Raw genomic sequence first — 20862 nt, 5'->3', positions numbered from 1 at the left:
ATTCCATAAAAGCCCTTCTGGGTTGCCTTATTTACAAAAAACTGTTGGGCTTCGTTTATTGGCTGGTGCATTGGTCCACATCTCTCTTCTAGAAAATAAATCGATTTTGTTGGAAACTTTTGTTTTAATATTTAAGTAAAATTATTTAGTCCCATGTGTGATGTCGAACACTTTAGAATGTAGTGTTACTTGATTCTGCTCTTTGATTCAGTTTCTTAATTACTAAACTCTTTGGAAATGAGATTAGACCATCGTATTACTAGTTAGATGTGAGTCTAGAGCATACGGTGTTTCTTAACTCCTTTATTTATGAAATTACCCATAACTAAACCTTACCTTTATTTTTATTTTGTGTATTGTGTAAAATAATAATAAATTGATAGAATTATGAGTATAGGAATACTGATTATTAATAATTTTTTTAAGGTAGATATTTCATTGTTGTTATTGTATCGATAGCTAGCGTAAGGGACCAGGTGGTTAGGTAAGCTGGCTAGTTGAACTAACCCAATAGCGACCATACCCTTGGTCTACCCAACCATCCCCATAGCAGCAAAGGTTCAAGTTAAATAATATTAATTATGATTGAAGTAGGGTTACCAGAACCCATCCAAGTAGGGTTTGGAAAGGTGGCCAAGTAAAGTCAATCAAAAACAATTAAGATACAACAGTATAATATAATTCAAGGCATAAAATAGTGTGGGTGATAAATGAGAATGACAATATTCATATGAAAATGACAATAGTAATCATAATATAATGTCATGTTCATATGACTAATGTAAACTCATTGAATTCATGAATAGTCCAATTTAGTCTTAATAAACTCGAATAGTATATTTTAATGTTAAACGTAAACAAACAAGATTTATACATACATGGGATCACAAAAATAATCAATTTATTTAGGAGCAAGAAAATTCCCATCTATTGGCGGTTGTAAGGCCCCAAAGTATGCGGCATTTCTTGCACAGAGGCTTGCGTGCTTATTGTGAGAACATGTTCGTGTATATGGACTCATGAGGGAAGTGAGTTCTGAAGGGTGGTGGGCCCATAGCTTGATATTTAAAGACAATGCCCTTTTAGTGCTCGTGCTTGTAGTGCGCAATGATGGATCAGGGCAAGGCTGTGCATAAACTGGGCACGTGAGGCCTCTAGGAGTACATGGGCACCGGACGCGCATGCTGGGCGGTAGAGGCGCGGGCGTCATGTGCATGAAACACGAGAGCGCGCGCTTCGGCGCTTTGGGGATGGAGTGCGCACTCCACACATACTGCGTGTGCGGGGAACTTCCTGCCAAGAGACTAAAGCATTAGTGTACAAAGAGCGTTGGGACAGTTGTGGGCCGCGTGGTGCTCTCGCGGGTAGTGTTGGGTGTGCCACATCCAGCTTGGGGTGCCAAGCACAGTAGTGCCTATATTGAACGCACATGATGATGTCAGCGTGGGTGATGACGGCACGAGGAGCGCCAAGGCTGTGGTTGGATTGGCAGGTGTGTCAAGTGCCAAGGCCCATGGGCATGTGGTGCCCCGCCTAGGGGCACACATATAGTGGCGGTGCAGGTAGGCGCACGCGGGGGGTTGCAGGCATCAAGGCGCATGAGCGACACTACTCAGGTCCGCGTCGCCTCATCTCATTACTTCGGTATCATCCCTGGTCTTCCCCCATGTAATGACTACGACTATGATGTAATCTTTTATCCCTGGTCCTCTCTCCTTAACCTCCAAGGATTCTTAATCTATAGCTCAAGACTTCCGCTGCACAATCAAAGGATTTGACCTCGAGACATCAGTATATAGAGACTTTGGTTGTATTATAAATGTTGCGCGAGAACGTTTATTTAGTTCTAGAATCTAATCATACGTGTATTACAACAAAGAAGGAAACACATATGTAGTATCATGATAAAGATTAATGTGTTTTTAAGCTTGTTTTTATTTGTTAGTGGATGTCGGTATTCTTATTTCTCTCCCTTGTAATTGTATGCCATGTATTTTTACACCACGATGTAATTAAGATATTTGTTATTATTTTTCAGCTTTTTTGATTGAACCTCTTTCAATGCCTTTCCAAACCCTACTCAAGGTCTGGTTTGTTGATAATATCAAATTAGATCAATAAAGATATGCTCTTATTTTAGCTCATATTTTTAGATTTGCGCTTGCATTTTTCATCATTTAAGGATAAAATGAGAAAATTATGATTTCTTTCCCAAAGTTTTATTTTTATATCTTATTGATTTTGAGACTAACCCCACTTCACTCCTTAGAGTCAAGTCAACTGTTCGCATCTTATTGGGATTTTATTAGAATAAAAGGACTTCGGTAAATAAAATGGTGCATTTAGGGTACAAAATGGGAGGAGAGCAGACACCCAAGCCATGTCCTAGATAATAAGAAGCCCAATAAACAATAAGCCAACTCTATAAGACCATTCAAACCTCCGTAAGAGCCGAATCAACTAAAGCCCAGAATTGTGAAACTAACCCAGAACTTGAAAGGCATGTATTCAAATTTGGGAAGGAGGGAACATGAGTCCAAGCTGGAAATCAGGTAATCCTAGCCCTTGAAACCCTTGCTGTTATATCCAACGAGGGGGAGAGTTATAGCACTCTTATTAAATCTACCTTCCCTCTCTTTTTATCTTGTCTTGGAATTCTACTCTAAATTTGTTGTTGGAGGCCTAGCGCATCAGATTCTACAAGAGTGTGGGAGAGGGAGTTCAAGGGTGATCAAGATTCTTGGAGAAAGATCAACACTTGGCCCTTGGCAGAAGTGACAACAACGTTTGCGTTATCTCCTGAAGGTTTGATTTGAATCTTCTCTAGGTAAAACTCCAAATGATAGCTTAGACTTCAAGCTTTCCAACACATCAAACAGCATTATTTTCCAGCAAAAGTTACATCATTATTCGTCCACTACCGTCTCTACCCAACTCTACCACTCATGGTGCACCACCACTTGCAAATTTTGTCATGGAATGGCAGCCTTAGGTTCTATTTGTACTTAAAATTTTATTTTTTACCCCAAAAAATCACAAAAATCTTAATAACAGTCATAGTAATTAGAACTAAATGGAAAAAAAATAAATATCTATTTCATATTTTTAAAGTAGTTTTGACTGGTTTTCCTTCGTTTTGTTGATCTGCTCTTTAGAATATATTTATAAATCAAGAAAAAATATAAAATCACCTACAAATTAATTTAAAATGTATTTGAATGGCCATTTACTCTATCAATACCTCTTCCTAGTGTATTCGACCCTTACAGAAAATTTCATAAATATTGTTGCATAAGTCAGAACCTTAAATGACTTATTTAACCCAATTCTGGTTTATGATCTAGTCATCCTATTTTACCCTTTGTTAAAATTGTTTCACTTGAAACTTCCCACTTTGAGTGATTTGGTTGACCGAGGGCCATGTAGATACTTGGTTGGGCTATTAGCTAATCGATTGACCGCATGATCCCTTAAAATAATCGTAAAGTACCGGGGGGCTGAAGGAAGAGCATTAAATCATGGGGAAATACCAATGAACCCTTGGGATTGTCTTGCGCGTATGCAAAAAATTATGCAATAAATGTTGAGATATATCAATGTTTTTTACCCTTAATTTCTGGTTCATGGTACTAGTAATTGATACTAAGTATGCAGAGACAATATAAAGAAGTCTTTGTCTAATCAAGCATAACTAACAAAGAGAATACAAATGCCTCTAAGGGTTTTCATAGTACTAGTGGGGCCCGCTCGCAATGCTCGCGTGACGTAGAGAGAGAAAGGTGAAAAGCAGGGCCGTTATCATCCTGAACTGAAAGTCTTGATGTTTGACAGGGCTCGTTGCGGAGATGAACTGAAGATGGGAAATTGATTTAGGAAAAACATTTTGTGCTGCTGAGGTGATATGTAGTCCAGTAGATGCTGCTGAGTAATGGTCTTGGCATGCTGTGCTAAGCAATGTATTGTAGGCCCCAGTAGAGTGTAAGGGAAAGCTGTCGCATTTAAATGATGAAAGAGAACTCCCTCAGCCTGACCTTCCACCTGAAAGGAAGGAAATAACAAATAATTATGTGGATTGAGTTGGATGGAAATTGTTGAGTTGGCTTTGAGAGGAAGACATGATTGAAAGAAGGAACCAAATATCACGGAAAATTTTGACTTGATTTTGGCTCGATTATAAATTGTAAATTTTGCCCTGTTTTCGACAGCGAAAAGTGAGATGACCCAACTGAGTAGACTGAATTGGGAGAACTCATGATTTCCGAGAGGGAAAAGAGAAAGTGCAAGATGACATTGAGTTAGATAAATGTGTATTTGAAGCAATGGGTAACGAAAGAGTGAGATTAAGACCGTTTGATTTCGATCGTACACTTTTTAATCAAAACATTGGGATCGAAGATAAGAGCGGTCTACCGGGAGACAATTGAACAGTCAAAAGAAGACATAAATCCCAAGAATGTGGATAATCCCAAGAATGTGGATAATTATAAGAGGAAAAGAATAAGATTCAACCTCCTCCTAGTGGTGCCGGCTCGCAATGCTCGCATGGAGTATGAAGAGAAGGGAGATAAATATCACAGCGGCAGCAAAATTTGGTACATTTCACACCTATAATTCAAATCTGAAATTGACATCTGAAATTAAATAGAAGATTAAGTCGTGGGGAGCAAAAAATCAGATCTAAAATTTCCAACAATGAGTGGATATAAAATTCACAATGTGATCTAGATTTTCCAATAATTAGACGGATGCCCTGGACTGAAATTCGCATTCGTATGTAAGAAAATATGTAAGAAAATCCCAAGATTGTAGAAGGCATGGCACGTCTGAGCAGGCCTTACATCGTGTGTAATGGATAATACGCGTATTTCTTCTTCGTTGTTGTGGCTTATTGCCCGTGCTGTCCATAGGGAAAGTTGTGGACACTGAGAGAGAATAAAAGTTAGGCGACATTAGATGAATGGGCTCACCTTACCTGGCCATTGCCGTCGCCAACGATATTCCGTACTGATGTCCTTCTCGATAATTATCCGATTGCTATCATAAGAAAAATATATCACGGTGAGAAGTAGGAAAATATTATGTCTCTTAGCGTGAGTAATTTGTGTATTATTTATCACCTCTTGTGTCTGCTTGTTTCTTTGGTTGCAGGTGAGGGAGGTGCGAATCATGGCGTAGTCCCCGTTTCACCTGAAGGATGCATTTATGTTGTGTTGAGTTTGGGATATCATGGGGAATAAGTGGTGGAGGGCAAGTTTGAGAGTGTACCTGAGAGTGTAATGGAGTATGGAGATGCTCATCTCCCCGATTGTTTACGCAACATCCACTATTGGAAAATTTCCGTGTAAACAACATTAGTCACGTGCGAGCGGTTTCTGCCACCATCGCAGTACACGATTCCTGCTGGACCGATTCTTGTTCTTGAGAGGGCGACATAGAGTTGGCCATGAGTGAATAGTGGGTTTGGTAGATATATCCCCACTGTGTCAAGAGTCTGGCCTTGGGATTTATTAATCGTCATTGCGAAGGCAAGCCGAATCGGGAATTGAAGGCGCTTGAATCGAAAGGGAAGCCTTGATTGAGACGGGTAGAGCGCAATCCGTGGTAGGAGGTGGACTTGACCATAGAAATTACCTTGACTGACAACACTGACTTGCACCATTGTTGGAAAGAAGCTAACAACTCTTAGCCTAGTCCCGTTGCAAAGGCGTTGTAATGTGTTCAAGTTTCGGATAAGGATTACGATGCAACCGATCTTAAGGCGAAGTTTGTGCAGCGGCATTGTTGCATCATCAATTGTGTTCAAAAACTCTGTCGGGTATAGGGATTCGTTGTTGACTTCGCCAGGGGGGATTGCATCAAAGCTTAAGTACTCCATTGACTCACCTGGGAAGACGTCGAGCACCATGTTGTTGACCTCAACCACATCATCGTTCAGCGGGGTTAAGATCGTTTTCGTCAACAACTGAGATTCGTCATCATCGAAGGTACCATATACTTGGGAAATGAGATATGATAGAGAGGAGACTCGGCGTATCTCATTTGGAAGATAGACATCTGGGCAAGCTCATCCTTCTCCAACGGCAAGTAAGAACTCGCTCCATGCTCGTTGGTCTGGTGAAACGCGGACATTTGTTTTGAGACGGAAAACAGAGCAATGGCGCCATATCTCACTTCGGTTAAGGGCTGAATTGATTATCATTGCGCGCGAGCCTTTCTGTATTACTAGAAGCATTTGTCTGAAGTCACCTCCCATCACAACAACTTTGACGCCAAAAGGAACATTTTCCAAATATGGGTCGGTAGTCTTCATCACATCGCTAATGTACCTATATTAAACTGTAATTCCCAGTGAAATGTACCTATATTTTTCCAAATTTCTTAAAGAAAATAGACGACTAATGGGAATGTGCGAAATTATTTCTCTCCTGCTCGCTCTCTATCTCTCTTTCTCTCTGATTCTTCCTCTTTCGCCGTCTCTATAATGCTCTCTCTTGCGGGCTTCCTATCTCTCGTTCTCTCTCTTTCGCTGTCTCTATACTGCTCTCTATCTCTCTTTTCCTCTCTCATTCTTTTCCTCTCTTCCCCCTCTCTTTCTCTCTCTCGCTGTCTCTACCTTGCCCTCTCTCTCACTTGCCATCTCTTGCATCCTCTCTCTCTTTCTCTCTCTCTCTCTGTCTCTACTCTCTATTTTGCCTCTATCTCTCTTGTTCTCTCTCTCTCTCTCTGTGAAGAAGATATTATTTTATCTGAATTAACGGCAGTAATAGCATGCCTTGCTTGTGTGAAAATACGGTGGAATTTAACGCATAAATCGAATGAAAGGAGTAAACAAATATCAAAAGTCATTAAACTTGTGACACAATTAGTGAAAACATTGGCCACCCAAACTGATGAACTGAACGAATTGAATTCAGAGGTTTAAACAGGATTGTCAGAAGTGTGTGTATGAAAACTTACCAGGCCCTTTAAATAGTTGTCTTCATCGAGAGAAGGTAGTCGATAGAAGAGGATAATATGTAAGCCGAAATACCGGTAGTAATAGCATGGCTTGCTTGTGTGGAAATACAGAGGATTCTACACAGGAGTCAGCGTGGTACCTCTTTTGAATTTAACGCATACATCGTATCAAAAGGGTCAGTTGATATGGAAATCTTTAAACTTACGACACAATTTATTCAAATCATTTGCCGACCAGAAAGATGAATTGAAAGAATTGAGATCCGGAATATTGCAATGCGGCAGCAGGGTGGCGGCGTTGCTGGGGAAACACAAAAAGCGGGCCTCCATCTTTATCCGGAATAAGTTCAGGATCGCTTGGCAGGCATTGACGGATGTCACTCCAATTCACCTATAATCAATTTGAACGAAGAACACATCCAAATATCAACATCTGCTGGTCATCCATTTCCAGCGGAAGAAAGATTCAAAAAATCAATAATTTATAATCAAATGCTTTACGACTCCAAAGCAAAAGTAGTTCATGCGAGAGGGAGATCATGCGAGAGAGTAAGAGATAGCAGAGAGAGGGAGGTAGAGGTCAGGCGAGAGGGAAAGGAACTTGCTTGCACGATGAATGCAGATAAATCCAAAATAATAAGGCCCAAAAAAAAAGTAACTTGCTTGCACGCTTGATTATGACTCTTCTCAGGCCAAAAATCAGCTCAACTTGATCCCGGGCAGATAAAATTCTTAAAGATTTGATCGGCATGAAACGGCATGAAACGAAATGAAACAAAAAATTTTCAATCCTAACAGAAAAATTGACCAGGTGGATCGTCAAAATAGAGAAACATGAATCTTACTCTCACAAAAAAACAAAGTAACGTTGCACTGAATACGCAGAAACCTGGATTCGACTGGCCTCCAAATCCGCAGAAAGGGTCCTTTTTCTAACGATTTAACCGGCGTGAAATGGAAATTTTTCACTCGTTGTTGTAAAATCGACAAGAGGATCGTCGAAATGGGAAAACATGAATTATACACTCAGGAAAAAAGAAAATAACGTCGCCTTGAATACCCAAAAATCATAATTTGTCTGGCATCAAATTCCGAACAAAGGGTCATCTTTCTACCGATTGAAATGCTCACAATTTTAAAAAAATTTAAATTCGAAATTATTCAAAATTTCGAACAAAATTCGAAATTTCTCGCTGTTTTCTTGCTCATTTCAGTGATCTGTGAGGATTTGAATCGTTTCTTGCTCTAAACGAACGTTCCCGCTGATTTCTAGGTCATTTCGATCTCTATTCCATCGCGGAAGAAGAAATGAAGAGCGTGCATTTCGAATATTCTTACTCTTCTTTAGCTCATCTTAAGGAGCGTTGGATTCAAAATCTCTTCTCAATCATCGCAGATTTAATCGGATTTGCCAATTCAGACATTCTTGTTGGTTTCTAGCGACTGAAATATTTCCTTGACAGGATTGGTGGATCAGGAATCGACGTCCGCAGCAAATCGAGGGCGAGGAACAAAGCCTAAGATCGTTAAACTTGATCTATCTAAGATCAAGATCATCAATTTTTTACTGAAACTCGTTCTCAAATTCGTAACAAAGGGTCATCTTTCTAGCGATTTAACCGGCATAAAACAGAAACATTTAGCTCGGAACAGTGAAATCGGCCAGGCTTGACAAACAAAGAGACTGATGATAAGCGACTGATGACAGACAAAGAAACATATAGGAAGAAACTGATGATAAGCGAGACAATACCCTTTCACATTCACGTTCATTCTCGAAGCTATGATTCTGGCCAATACCCTTTCACGTTCAATGACATGCTTTGAATTTGGCCAATACCGTTCGTGATTTGAGAACGCAGCGGGAGAACGGGGCAGGAGAACGCGGCTGGGAGCGAGAGATGTGGAGATGTAAACGCTCAATGCTTTCGATATTCCACAAAGCTGATGTAGATCCTTACAGTTAAGTTGAAGCAGAAAACCGTTCAGATTACCAGAAAACCGTTCAGGCGATCAGGGACGAAGTTGTGAAGCAGTCGCCCTACGCTCGGGCGATCAGGGACGTGGAGGACGAAGAAATCCGGAGCTTCTTCTACGGCATGTCCCCATGGCAGGTGATCTTCTTCCACAGTTTCTGCTGATCGTATCCGCGAGCTTGGTCGGGGAGGGGCTGTTCTACCGCGCCGCGATCCAGGTCAGAAATCAAATCAAAAAAAAAAACCCGGAAAATTGGATTAGAATTGCGTTTAGGAAGCGATCGAAAACCCAAAGAGAACCAGAACGAAAAACATCGAGAAAACCCAAAGAGACCCAGAAAACCCAAAGCGAATGAATGAAAAACCCAAAGGGAATACCGTTCGAGATTTGAAGAAGACCGAGGAGAAGAGGCTGATGGTCTCTGTCATGCGAGAGATGGGAGGTCGATCGAGAAATGCTGTTTTTCGTTATGAGGAGAAGCTTGATCCGAGTAGAAGAGGCTGGGAGCGGGAGAAGAGGAGATTTGGAGATTTGGGGAGCGGGAGAAGCGAATGGAAAACCCAAAGTGAATTGCTGTTTTCTCTCTCTTCTCTCTCCCTCTCTTTCTCTCTTCTCTCTCCAACTCTTCTCAGCCAATCAGAGGCCAGAAGGGTACACGAATTTCCTTTATATATATAGAGATTGCTATTGTTTGATTTTATTTATTTCCTGATAATAATTTTTTAAATTTTTAAAATAAAAATTGAGTGGAATATCCTTTCAAAACTGTAACCTCCTAAAGTATTTCCTGAATTCCTGACTTAACCTAACAGCCTTCTAAAGTATTGACACTCCACATTTATCATACGTTTTATTGCATCAGTCACCCATTATATAGAAATACAACTAAAATTATTTAAATCAATAATACTTAAGTTATTTTGTATGAATGAATATTTAATCTATAGTTATTAATCACTGCTTCATTATTCTCAAATTGTAAGTCCGAATATTTCATAATTCTATGAAATTTTATACAAACTCGTATGTTGATTTTTACTGTGGAGTGTCAATATTAGCCTAAAGGCAATCTAGCTCCAATTTAGTTATATTACTTGATTTCTTTCGCTTCATTTTTATTTAATATGAAAGTATTGATAAATGCCTTGTTTTTTTTTATGTTAATCATTATATTATACATGCCTAGTAAACTCAAAATACAGCAAGTTATACATTTTAAATTTCATAGATTCTTGGTTATATATTTATATGCATGCTTATTATACAATTATTGAGTTCTAGAATTCCAAGATTCAACTCAGAACACTGCAATTTTCTATGAAATTTCTAACACAATTTCTATAAAGCTAGCACTAACTTTGGATCTAAACAATGAATAATTTATTAAAATTTTCACAGTTTGTAAATTATTTTCATATTTAAATTATAATTATTATATTATTTACATTACTTTCTATCTCGACACACTTTCATCTTTATCTCTTTCTATTACTCTCTCCCTTTCACGCACACAGACATACCATAGATATCTCCCTCCGTCGTGCATCCTCCCTCCCTTCCTTAGTCTATCTATGAATCCATCCACATATATCTCTCTATGCATCACTCCCCCTTGATGGAATTTTTCAATTCCAGCTCGCTTTTACAAGGTTGAGGGTGATAAGTAGGCATGAAATAAGACACATTTTAAAATATATTTTGGCATTCATATTTTTTATATCATTATTTCTCTGGTGCAAAATTAAATTACATGCATTGATTGGTTTATTGTTGAATTTGGACTAAAAATATTTTAAGGGGTTTCTTGTTGATTTTGGAAGCATTTAATGTTTCTCTTTATGACTTGTTGATCAATTTATCATCCATGTTTAGGCGCTGCATTCCTTCATTACTTTTCTCATCCCCTTGAGGTGTCATCCGCTTTTTTCGTCTAACACGGGAGTAAGTGATCTAAGTATCCTAAACCCATCATTTGTATTTTGCATGCTCATCATCCATTCTTTTGAGCCATCCATCATTCTATTATCTCTGTACATATAGTTAGATAGGAGCTTCACCACGCTTGATTTCTTGATACACAATTGATATTATGTGTTTGTATGAGAAGAGAAGAATGACCATCTTTTAATTTCCCAAGGGAGGAAAGCTAGTGGAAAGTCACCACCTGTGAGTAGTGATAAGAAGAAAGAAGGGAAAGCATCACTTAGATTATAGTATCATACCCAACGAGTAGGATTCACTCTTCATAACCACCATATCTTTCCAAAATCACAAGGGACTCTTTCATGTGCATTCTAGCATTATATGGGTAAAATCATACTTATATGTGAAGTTGATATCATGATCACAAGGTGAGTGTGTAACCAAGAGATTCTAAATGCCATTGCTAAGGGACTATCAATGATTCAAGTTGGGGGTCTGATAACAAATAAACATGACCATATTTACATGTTTATTTACATTAAATTGGTCGTATACGTTCGTCATCGAGCTTAAAGTATTTAATTTATTTGTAGAATAATACTCTGAAATTTACGCATTTTTCCGTATTTTTTAGAATTTTGGACATCAACTTCTGAAAGAATATAATTTAATGACTCCAAATATATATTTTTTCTGGAATTTTTTAACATTAAGTTTGTACGATATGATTTTTCTAGTTGAAATTTATTTAATTAAATATGAATTTTAGAACATTTTTAACCCTTTCATATGCCACGTGTCGCTGTTTGATTTGTTGAACGACGACCAACCATGACGAAGGATAATGATAGGCGACAACCAATCATTAAACCCTGTTAATGACCGGTGCTAGCCAATCATTCGGCTAAACTATTATGGCATCACTAATCACAATGCCATAACGATTTAGGCAAATGACGCCACAATAGCATTTATGTTAATTGCTTTCTTTTTACTTGTTCTAACGTGGGGCTCAAGACTCAACTTTTAAAGTTTTGAATTTTTTATTTGTGCTGACCAATCAACAATGATGGATGTGCTGACGTGTCACATGACACATGGTGCCATGTGTACACGTGGCACACTTGTATCAATCCTTTACTGAAAAATTAAAAGTGGAATGTGTTGACAAAGTGCGCGCGGACGTGCCAAAACATCAGCTGCAACCTAGATATTTAGTATTGTTATGTTATTCTTCTATTTTTTCTTTTTCCCTATGTTGACGCAAGGTACGACGAGAGCCTTCGAGGAAGAATCTGACCAATCATTACATTAAATGCCAGGACAAGATAAAACTTTAATCGAACGACATGACGGCGCTGGAAAATATGACGAGAGAGAAATCTTTTGATTAAATCAACGATAAGGAATTTTCCAACTTCCAGGCTTGACATCCAATGATCTTGAACTTGGATTGAGCTGAAATTTTAAGGGTAGCTTCATTTTCATGTCCTCTGTCTATTCATATTTGGAAAAAAACATCGTTAATTTTGCTTCCTCCTAGAGAGGCAGATTGAAAGAAAGTGAAGTTTTGAAGGTCCATCAAGGGTTTCTTGGTGTCTCTAGTGCTTGGAGAGTGTAAATCAAGAGGTGGAGAGGATTATCTGCATCAGGAAGAAGCCTTGATCCCGGTGGAATATATGGATCTAAGGTTTGCATCCTGCGTTACATTGATTCTTCTTTAACACATTTAGTTCAACTATCATCAATATCCACCACTTTCATCCATCATCAACACTCATCATTATACATTATTATCCTTATCCATTATCTCCTAACATTTATTTCACTTGTCACACATGCCATCACAATCTCATAACGAGCCTTCTCCCTACTTGTTTAAGAGAATCTAACTCACTATCTTCTCCCTACTTATTTATATAGCTCTCTATACACATTTCTTCCTCCCTCGCTCATGCTTTCATCCCTCCCTCTACCCTTTTTCTCTCACTCTTTAACTATCCATCTTCACCCTTCATTTTTTTCCATATTTATCTCTTTGTCTCTGTCTCCCTCTCTCCATTCAACCCACCCTCCCTCCATTGTACAAGAAAGTACCCATTTTTTATTCCAATGGGTGTTGTATATAAAATTTGATAAACACACATTACATAGTATCAAAATTACTTGGTCAAGTGGATTGGGTAATGTAACCAACCCTGATCCACCCATGTACCCATTGGAAGTGGGCTTACTGGGCCAACCATGTAGGGTAACCTCCTCTCGAGAGAGAGAAGGACCGGGTCTAATTGGCTGGCCAAACTTGGCCCATATAGTATCATTTGATTGTTTGGTATCAAATTTTTAGGATTTAGTGTAAGATAAGTAAATAAGCCCCACAGAGGATGAGGACCATTTGTTGGCATTTGATGCATACTCACTGATCCACCAGGATGTGGCTGTTGTATGCATTTTCTTTCTATAGTGGATGTGGGTAATTGGGGTCAGTACATATATTAGTATATTTATACTTGCTCCATGTATGCAGATTCTACTGAACTCTAAACGTTTAAACATATAAAATCCTCTTGGGTGGCGTCCAATGCACATTGGATTGGTCTCCGAGGACGACCGTCAGGCCACTGTATCCACCTCCATGTTTCTTGCCAATAATATTAAAATCCCCATGATTAAATTATTTGTTTGATATTTAATTAATATATGCATACAATTCATAATGAAATGTTATGATCTCGTCAAACTAAGGCAGGATTTGCAGGTCTAAAATTGCAGGAAGCCAAAATAAAACATTCCCACATCTTTATAACTAGTTTTAACATCGCATAAAAAATTGATTGTTATATTAAGCACCCGAAATAGTGCCTATTTTTTTACGCATATGGTTTTTCCCCCTTGGGTTGCTCGAAAATTTTCCATCATTTAGTTGTAACCTCAAAATATTGACCAACAGGTGTGGTTATAAACTCAAAATATATGGATTTGGTGGACAGTAGAGGTCAAAGAATAAAGAGGTGCGTGTACGGTGTTTCTGTTCCCTCTGTCAAAATCCAGAGAAGCAGGAGACGCTGCTTTTTCTTGCTGGAACTGATAACGACGCATGATTCTGATCGTAGAAGAGAGATACATAAAAAGAGATAGAGAGAGACATACACTTCTTAGAGAGAGAAATAACGAGAACAACGGGATTGAGAGACTGATAAACGTAGGTCTAGAGAGAGATAAGAAAGAAGACTAGGGAGATACAGAGAAGAAGGAGAGCCCTGACAAGAAGATCAATGTGGTGGATGTCCTATCAGAGCAGATAGAAAGAGATTTGTTAGCAGATAAACTTAGATAGTCTTGGAGAGAGAGATAGAAGAATGAAGATAAGGATAGGAAAGCGAGAAGATTGGGAGAAGCAAGAAGGGATAGACTGACGTAAAAAGTCCTAGACATAGATAGAGCGGTGAAGATAGGGCGGGAGAGAAGCGACAAGAAGAATAGATGGTGAAAGACAGCAAGCTAGAGAGCCCTCTCAAAGTGAGCGACAGAGAGATAGGGAGAGACGTGGGTTAGAGAGAGAGATAGATCATGAGATGGAAATACACAGCGAGAAAGTTATTTTCCGCGTGCCATTTGACGAACATCGACGAGGAAGAGGATTAGACGCTACAGAAGAAGAAGAAGATACGGAAGGAGAAGATAGCGACTATTATTGATTATCAAACGATAATGATACTTTGGAAGGAGAGGAGGGTACGGTAAAAGAGAAAATTACGAGCTTTATAGATTATCTGGCGTGATTAGAAAAGAGAGGAAGACGATAATGTCAGAAAGGAAAACTTACGAGGTTCATGGATTATCAGGCGTGATTAGACAAGAGGGTTAAACGATAATTACGAGGTTTGTAGATTAACAAGCACGATTAAGGAAGAAATGAAGACGATAACGTTAGAAACGGAGAAACTTATGAGGTTTAATGGATTATATGGCGTGATTAAAGAAGAATTGAGAACGTAACGAAAGAAACGGAGAAAATTATGAGGTTAAAAAATTATCTGGCGAGAAAAGGGGAGAAAATTAAGAGGATAATGGGTTATCTGGCGTGATTAGGGAAGAAATGAAAACGAGAACGAAAGAAAGGGAAGAAATTAAGAGGATAATGGGTTACCTGGCGTGATTAGGGAAGAAATGAAAACGAGAACGAAAGGAAGGGAGAAAATCAAGAGGATAATGGGTTACATGGCGTGATAAGGGAAGAAATGAAAACGATTACGGTTGAAAGGGAGAAAGTTAAGAGGTTAATGGATTATCTGGCGTGATTAGGGAAGAAATGAAAACGATAACGGCAGAAAGGGAGAAAATTAAGAGGATAATGGGTTATCTGGAGTGACTAGGGAAGAAATGAAAACGATAACGGCAGAAAGGGAGAAAATTAAGAGGTTGATTGGGTTATCTGGCGCGATTAGAAACGAGACGAAAACGATAATGACAGTGCATGGGCGGGTCAAGGAAACGCGTGAAAGGTTCCAGGGGGAGGCGCCGGAAAAGAAGAAGAGGCAGAAGCCACGTGGACGCCATGGCGGAATCTTTCTTCTACTGGAATTCGCCATGGGAAGGGGAAGAATCTCCTGCATTGAAAACCCTAACGTCGCGACGTTTGAGGCCACGCCGGCCTTAAATTCTCAGGATACGGACTTAAATTGGGTTGAGCGTTTCGGGCTGTCCCTTTAAAGCTGCCACCCACATCCTTATTTCCTGTGCAGTTGTAGCGAACGAAGCGAGATCGAGACTGAGAATTTGAGATGGACGTGAGCTTGAGGGAGCTCTCCAGGAAGCTCGAGGAGTTCGCCAAGGCAAGAGACTGGGAGAAGTACCACAGCCCCAGAAACCTTCTTCTCGCCATGGTACCTCGTTCTACAAACTCTCTTCTTTCTCCTCCTTCCGGGGGCCATTCCTGGAGCTTGGCTTAACCCACTCGTTTATTCTTCTCAATCTTCAGAAGCCTTCTTTTCTCCATGTTATCTTTTTCCTGCAAACTCTCTTCTTTTCGCCTCCTCCTTGCGCCATTCCGCAAGCTTGGCATTGCCCACTTGTTTTTTCTGCTCTTGCTTCATGGGTTTTCAACCGTAGCCTCTGAAACCTTCTCGTTTCCGCAAACTCTCTTCTTTCTGCTACTCGTACTTGGGTTTTCATCCATGACTTTGATCTCTCCTGCTTCATCATTATAATCACGATCATTATCATTGGTCTGCTTCGTCTCGTTATTTTACTTCGTCGTCTTCTTTACCTCGGTGTTGTTGTGGCGATTTGCAGGTGGGAGAGGTGGGGGAGTTATCGGAGATATTTCAGTGGAAAGGGGAGGTGGGAAGAGGGCTGCCCAACTGGGAGGAATCGGAGAAGGAGCATCTCGGAGAGGAGCTCTCCGACGTGCTGCTGTACCTCATCAGACTGGCGGATATTTGCGGGATCGATCTGGGAGAGGCCGCCACCAGGAAGATCGTGAAGAACGCAATCAAATACCCTGCTTCTAAGAACCCCTAGCCAAGCCCTTTACTGTTTCCTTTCCCCATGATCTCCCGTAGAAGATGTTTTTTTCCTTCTCGGAACTTAGATTTATGCGTTTCCTGTGTCATCGCATAACCATCATCTCTCTCTCTCTCTCTCTCTCTCTCTCTCTCTCTCTCTCTCCCTTGGGTCTTCTTCTTCTCCTGTGTTTTTCTTCTTCTTTTTCTCCAGAGTTCTTTTTTTTCCTTGGGTTTTTCTTCTTCTTCCTCTCTCTGGGTTCTTCATGTGTTCTTTTTTTTTGTCTTATTGGGTTCTTCTACATGTGTTCAATCTTCTTCCTGGTTTCCTCCTCTTCTGTTCTACCAGGGTTCTTCTTCTTCTCTCCTTTTCCCTCTACGTGGGTTCTTTTTTTTCTTCCTGGTTACTTCCAAGTGTATTTCTTCCCCCTAAGTTCTATTTTCTTGGGCTTCTTTCTCTTCTTTTTCTTCTCGGATTCTTCCTTTCCTTCTTTGGGTTCTATTTTTTTTAACCTCGAAGTCTGAAGTCGAAAACGAAACAGTAACGAAATCTTACTCGTTGGAAAGGTCGCGCAATCAAGAACATACGTACGGTTTGAGACGTCTAGAAGAGTAGCTGTTAGAACTCGAGTTCTCGGGTGGGAACTGTGGAGAGCTTGTGGGCCTTTACGGTAATGGGTATTGATCTTTTGAGGAATTTAGAGAGGCCCAGTATTGTAATCAGCGACCGATATTTAAAGATAAAAAATAGTCCAAGAGGACAATTCGTATCTGATTCGCTCCTCTGCGGCAGCATTCCTTGAATCGATCGAAGACAGTTGGGAGATCGCCGTGGACTCCTTCCATTTTACAGATCCAGGTGCTTGTACCTTCTGTTGTTAATTTTCCGTTAAATTTTCGCGCGCGGATCTGATCGGATCGTCAGAATCGAGAAGTACCGGTGGTGGAAACAATTCATTTTCCTCAATGACTTCGCCCATTCATTTTTCTCTTTATTTCTTACTCAAGTTTGTGCTTTTTTGTATACCCATACTCTCCTGCCTGATGCCGATCTAGGACGTTTACAAATCTGGCAGTTCGCGTTCTTCATGTCTTTTAAGTTCGTTGATTTGCTGAAATTTTCCTTCTTTTTTCTTTTTAATCCACCGATGTCGTGATTAATAAAAACCCTTACGTTGGAACCCTTTTGTGAGACCTGATTGATAATCTTTTGGCAATTGTGTTTAAGAAGTTAGGAGATCTGCTGCTTCTCTTTTCATCGATCAATCTATAAGACCACTACTTCCCCCGTCAATATTGTTTGATCTCTTCTGCTTTATTTTTGCTCACTTGATCTTCTTCACGAAATTCATCGTAGTTTTATGCTTGGAATATCAGTAAAATTACGTTAAAAAATAAGCTTTCGTTACAGGTCAAGAGATCCAGAGCTTGAGATGGACGGTACTATTTTCACGCCTTCTTTGGAGGGAATGAAACATGTTAAAACTGAAAATGGGGAGATGCTTACCAAGCCTTTCTTGGAAGTCTGCAAGCTTATTCTCCCTGTCCTGGGTAATCCTTCTTTCTTTAACAGATCAGATCATCGTAATAATCCCGGATTTTAAAAACTTTCCAATTTATATTGCGCTGCAATTTCGATCTGATTTGTGCCTTTTGTTGCACAGTAGAAAATAACAGATCCTTGATTTTCTGGATCTGGGTGATTTATGGAAGTTGGTTTTCCCATTTTCCCAGATCACTGTCATACTCATGTATTTTCCTAGTTTAATTTCACCGTAATAAGGAATTATATTGTTATTTTCAATGTCAATTTTTATCTTTATTGTTTGTCCCCTGAAGAAAGATCAGGTCATTATTTGATGACATGATTTCTCTTTAACGATGTTGTTGGCAAGAGGAAGAAAAAAATTGGATTGGGAGCATAGAGATAGGCAGAGAGAGAGGGAGTAAGAAAAAACATTAGATGAATCAAACGAACCCAGTCATGATTGAATAGATCTGATCGGATTGGCCAGATCAAGAACAGATTGAGTCTTTTTCAGAAAATAAGATCAGACCGAGTCGGCTGGTCTGCTCAAGAGGGACGCCGTTCTACAACCGATCATCCCGTTTAATGAATTGAGCTTATTGGTCCAAAGCTCAATGAATCCTCCATTAACAGTTTCTGAAGTACGGTGCAGAATGAAGATTCTGGGCAGAAACGCAAAAACATTTATATTAATCATGAACGATCCTGATTGAGAGAGAGTAGATTTCTATTTAATTCTCGATCGTTAATTGAACCTAAATTTTGTCTCTTTTATGAGAATCGATCGATCGAGATCTGAGTCTTGGTTCAAATTGGATATTTTGATCATGACGATCGATCCAATCGTTAATAATGGCCGATCAAGTTCAATTGATCGAGAACGACCCAGCACCCGATCGACCATGATCGATTGATGTCCTGATCGATCGAAATTCTGATAGATCCATGAGGTCCGATCGATAATCGATCAGGCTTTCTTTGGATGATTAAGATCGATCATCACGTTCGACGATCATCAATCTGATCGTTCGATTGATTTGATCAATTGTTTGATCAGGGTCATCTTTTATTGTAGTCTTTGTAGAAATCGGAAGAAGTTATTAAAGACAAAAGGGTATTCATATTTTCATGATTTAACTTGCAGATAAGTTTGGGGCTGCAATGGCTCTGGTAAAATCTGATATCGGTGGGAACATCACGGTACGTTATCTCTCATTTTCTATATTCATCTCCCAAAAAATTAAATGGTTTCTGTTTGTAGAGATTGGAGAAGAAGTACTTGACAAATCCTGGAAAGTATGAGCTTCTTTACAGCATGGTCAATGAAGAAGTAGCTGCGAAGACAGCCAGAGGTTCTTCGAGCTGCGCTAACGGCCTGCTCTGGCTGACCAGGTTCATATAGCTCTCCATTTGCTATCTCTCTCTCTCTCTCTCCTTTCTCTCTCTTTGTCTCTCTCTATCCATGAGTCTATCCTTCCTTGAATCTTTCTCTCTCCTTGTCTGTCTTGCCATCGATCACTCCGTCTCTATCTCTCTCTCTCCATCTGTCTTTCTATTCACCATTCATTCTCTCTCTCCGGACATGTCTTTCAATCATCTCTCTCTCCCTTCCTGCCTGTCTCTCGTTGCTTAGTATTCTATATCCAGCATTACCTTTCCTCACCATTCTTTTCATTCATCCCTCTTTATTTCTCCATCCACTCAAGCACTGACTCAGTTTCTCTTCTAACCAAATATCATCCAACTTTCCATCTCTCTCTCTCTCCTTCTCTTACGTTCTTCCATCTCTCTCTCTCTGACTTTCTTGTAGCTAATTCCTGTCTTTGTTACTGTCATTCTCTCCCTCTCTCTCTTCTTTCCCCAGCTGCCCACTCTTCAATATCTACCCATCCTTCCATATCTGCCCACTCTCTACTGTCATTCTCTCTACCCATCCTTCCATTTCTCTCTTTTGCTGCACATACATTGATCCATCCTTCCATGCGGCTGCTCTGTCCATCCATGTATCTCTCTACCCGTTCTACTCTCTCTCTCTTGCTACTTTCACATCTCTCTCACCTCATCATGAATTTATGATGGATCCTTTCCATCCATACATCCATGTGGATGATCATGCAGGGCGATGGACTTTCTGGTGGAGCTGTTCCGCAACCTTCTTGAGCACAAAGTTTGGAGCATGGCGCAAGCCTGCACCGAGTCCTACTCCAAGACCCTCAAAAAATTCCATGGCTGGCTCGCCAGCTCCAGCTTCACGGTCAGACTTCACACTTTGCACAAAACCCACCTCTCTGTTAACTGAAACAAAAGAGAGAGAGAGAGAGAGAGAGAGAGAGAGAGGGAGAGAGAGAGAGAGAGAAATAAGAGAGACCCATGAAAGAGAGAGAGTGGGAGATGAAAAGGAGGAAAGGGAGAGAAAGTTTGGAGGAAAACCCAATTCCAAAACTGAACTATGATGAGTGAGAAAGAGGCAGATATTAGAAAAGAGGGAAGTGGAGGAAGACAAAACTAGAGAGAGAAAGAAGAGAGGAATTGACTGTGTTTTATTGGGTGTGGGCAGGTGGCCATGAAGCTGGCACCTGATAGGAAGAAGTTCATGGAGGTGATTACCGGAAACGGCGACGTCAACGAGGATATCGCCGCCTTCTGCACCACCTTCCACCCTCTCCTCATAGAAAACCACAAATTCCTGGTGGGTCCCACTTCTCTCCCTCCGTTGACTTTTGGATTGAGTTGACATTTACTTTCTCTCTCTACAGGCCAGCGTTGACCTCGACGACATGAAAGCGTCGTGAGATCGCCTCCTTCATTCCAAATTGCCACGTCATCTTATTTACAAATAAATGTCAAAACTTGTTTTTTTGCCTCAACGAATCGATGAAGCCTCTTTGAAGAAATAATTTACAGCGATCGGGCTCAATCGTCTACGTTAGAAAAAGAATAAAGCCGAATCGGACGACCCACGTGAGGCCACGT

The 20862-nt window shown here is 40.0% G+C and overlaps 2 protein-coding genes and 1 long non-coding RNA gene across 13 annotated transcripts; 2 read left to right on the top strand and 1 right to left on the bottom strand.

Annotated features, from left to right (window-relative positions):
• Positions 1-3774: 3774 nt before the first annotated feature.
• LOC144710576 (uncharacterized) lies at positions 3775-9526 on the bottom strand. 11 transcript variants are annotated; one of them, XR_013583334.1, is made up of 9 exons: positions 9312-9526; positions 8952-9127; positions 8711-8845; positions 5266-7348; positions 5118-5187; positions 4968-5034; positions 4839-4922; positions 4510-4618; positions 3775-4038 (listed from the first exon to the last, which is right to left on the bottom strand). It is a non-coding gene; the product is annotated as an uncharacterized LOC144710576 (long non-coding RNA). The 11 variants fall into 11 exon arrangements; XR_013583338.1 differs by having other exon boundaries at positions 4510-4631; positions 4839-4897; XR_013583336.1 differs by having other exon boundaries at positions 4510-4631; positions 4839-4897; positions 4973-5034.
• Positions 9527-15367: 5841 nt separating this feature from the next.
• On the top strand, positions 15368-16471 carry LOC144710347 (uncharacterized). The gene is made up of 2 exons (XM_078584093.1): positions 15368-15743; positions 16153-16471. Exons 1-2 carry the CDS (start codon positions 15642-15644, stop codon positions 16378-16380), a joined length of 330 nt encoding a protein of 109 aa, XP_078440219.1. The 5' UTR covers positions 15368-15641; the 3' UTR covers positions 16381-16471.
• Positions 16472-17107: 636 nt separating this feature from the next.
• GLTP1 (glycolipid transfer protein 1) lies at positions 17108-20806 on the top strand. Its single transcript, XM_078584091.1, has 7 exons — positions 17108-17222; positions 17773-17912; positions 19034-19089; positions 19151-19281; positions 20008-20143; positions 20447-20578; positions 20646-20806. Exons 2-7 carry the CDS (start codon positions 17795-17797, stop codon positions 20679-20681), a joined length of 609 nt encoding a protein of 202 aa, XP_078440217.1. The 5' UTR covers positions 17108-17222; positions 17773-17794; the 3' UTR covers positions 20682-20806.
• The last annotated feature ends 56 nt before the right edge of the window (positions 20807-20862 follow it).

The sequence above is a fragment of the Wolffia australiana genome, chromosome 12 (assembly GCF_029677425.1).
Source record: "Wolffia australiana isolate 7733 chromosome 12, ASM2967742v1".
Lineage (NCBI taxonomy): Eukaryota > Viridiplantae > Streptophyta > Magnoliopsida > Alismatales > Araceae > Wolffia > Wolffia australiana.
Note: the sequence above shows the minus strand (reverse complement) of the source record. Positions and strands in the feature narration are given on the sequence as shown.

Bases quoted from the DNA above. Each gene is read 5' to 3' on its own strand.
- LOC144710347 (XM_078584093.1), top strand. From the start codon at position 15,642: ATGGACGTGAGCTTGAGGGAGCTCTCCAGGAAGCTCGAGGAGTTCGCC. The intron at 15,744-16,152 runs GTACCTCGTTCT...GGCGATTTGCAG, and splicing joins GAAACCTTCTTCTCGCCATG to GTGGGAGAGGTGGGGGAGTT.
- GLTP1 (XM_078584091.1), top strand. From the start codon at position 17,795: ATGGACGGTACTATTTTCACGCCTTCTTTGGAGGGAATGAAACATGTT. The intron at 17,913-19,033 runs GTAATCCTTCTT...TTTAACTTGCAG, and splicing joins GCTTATTCTCCCTGTCCTGG to ATAAGTTTGGGGCTGCAATG. The intron at 19,282-20,007 runs GTTCATATAGCT...ATGATCATGCAG, and splicing joins GGCCTGCTCTGGCTGACCAG to GGCGATGGACTTTCTGGTGG.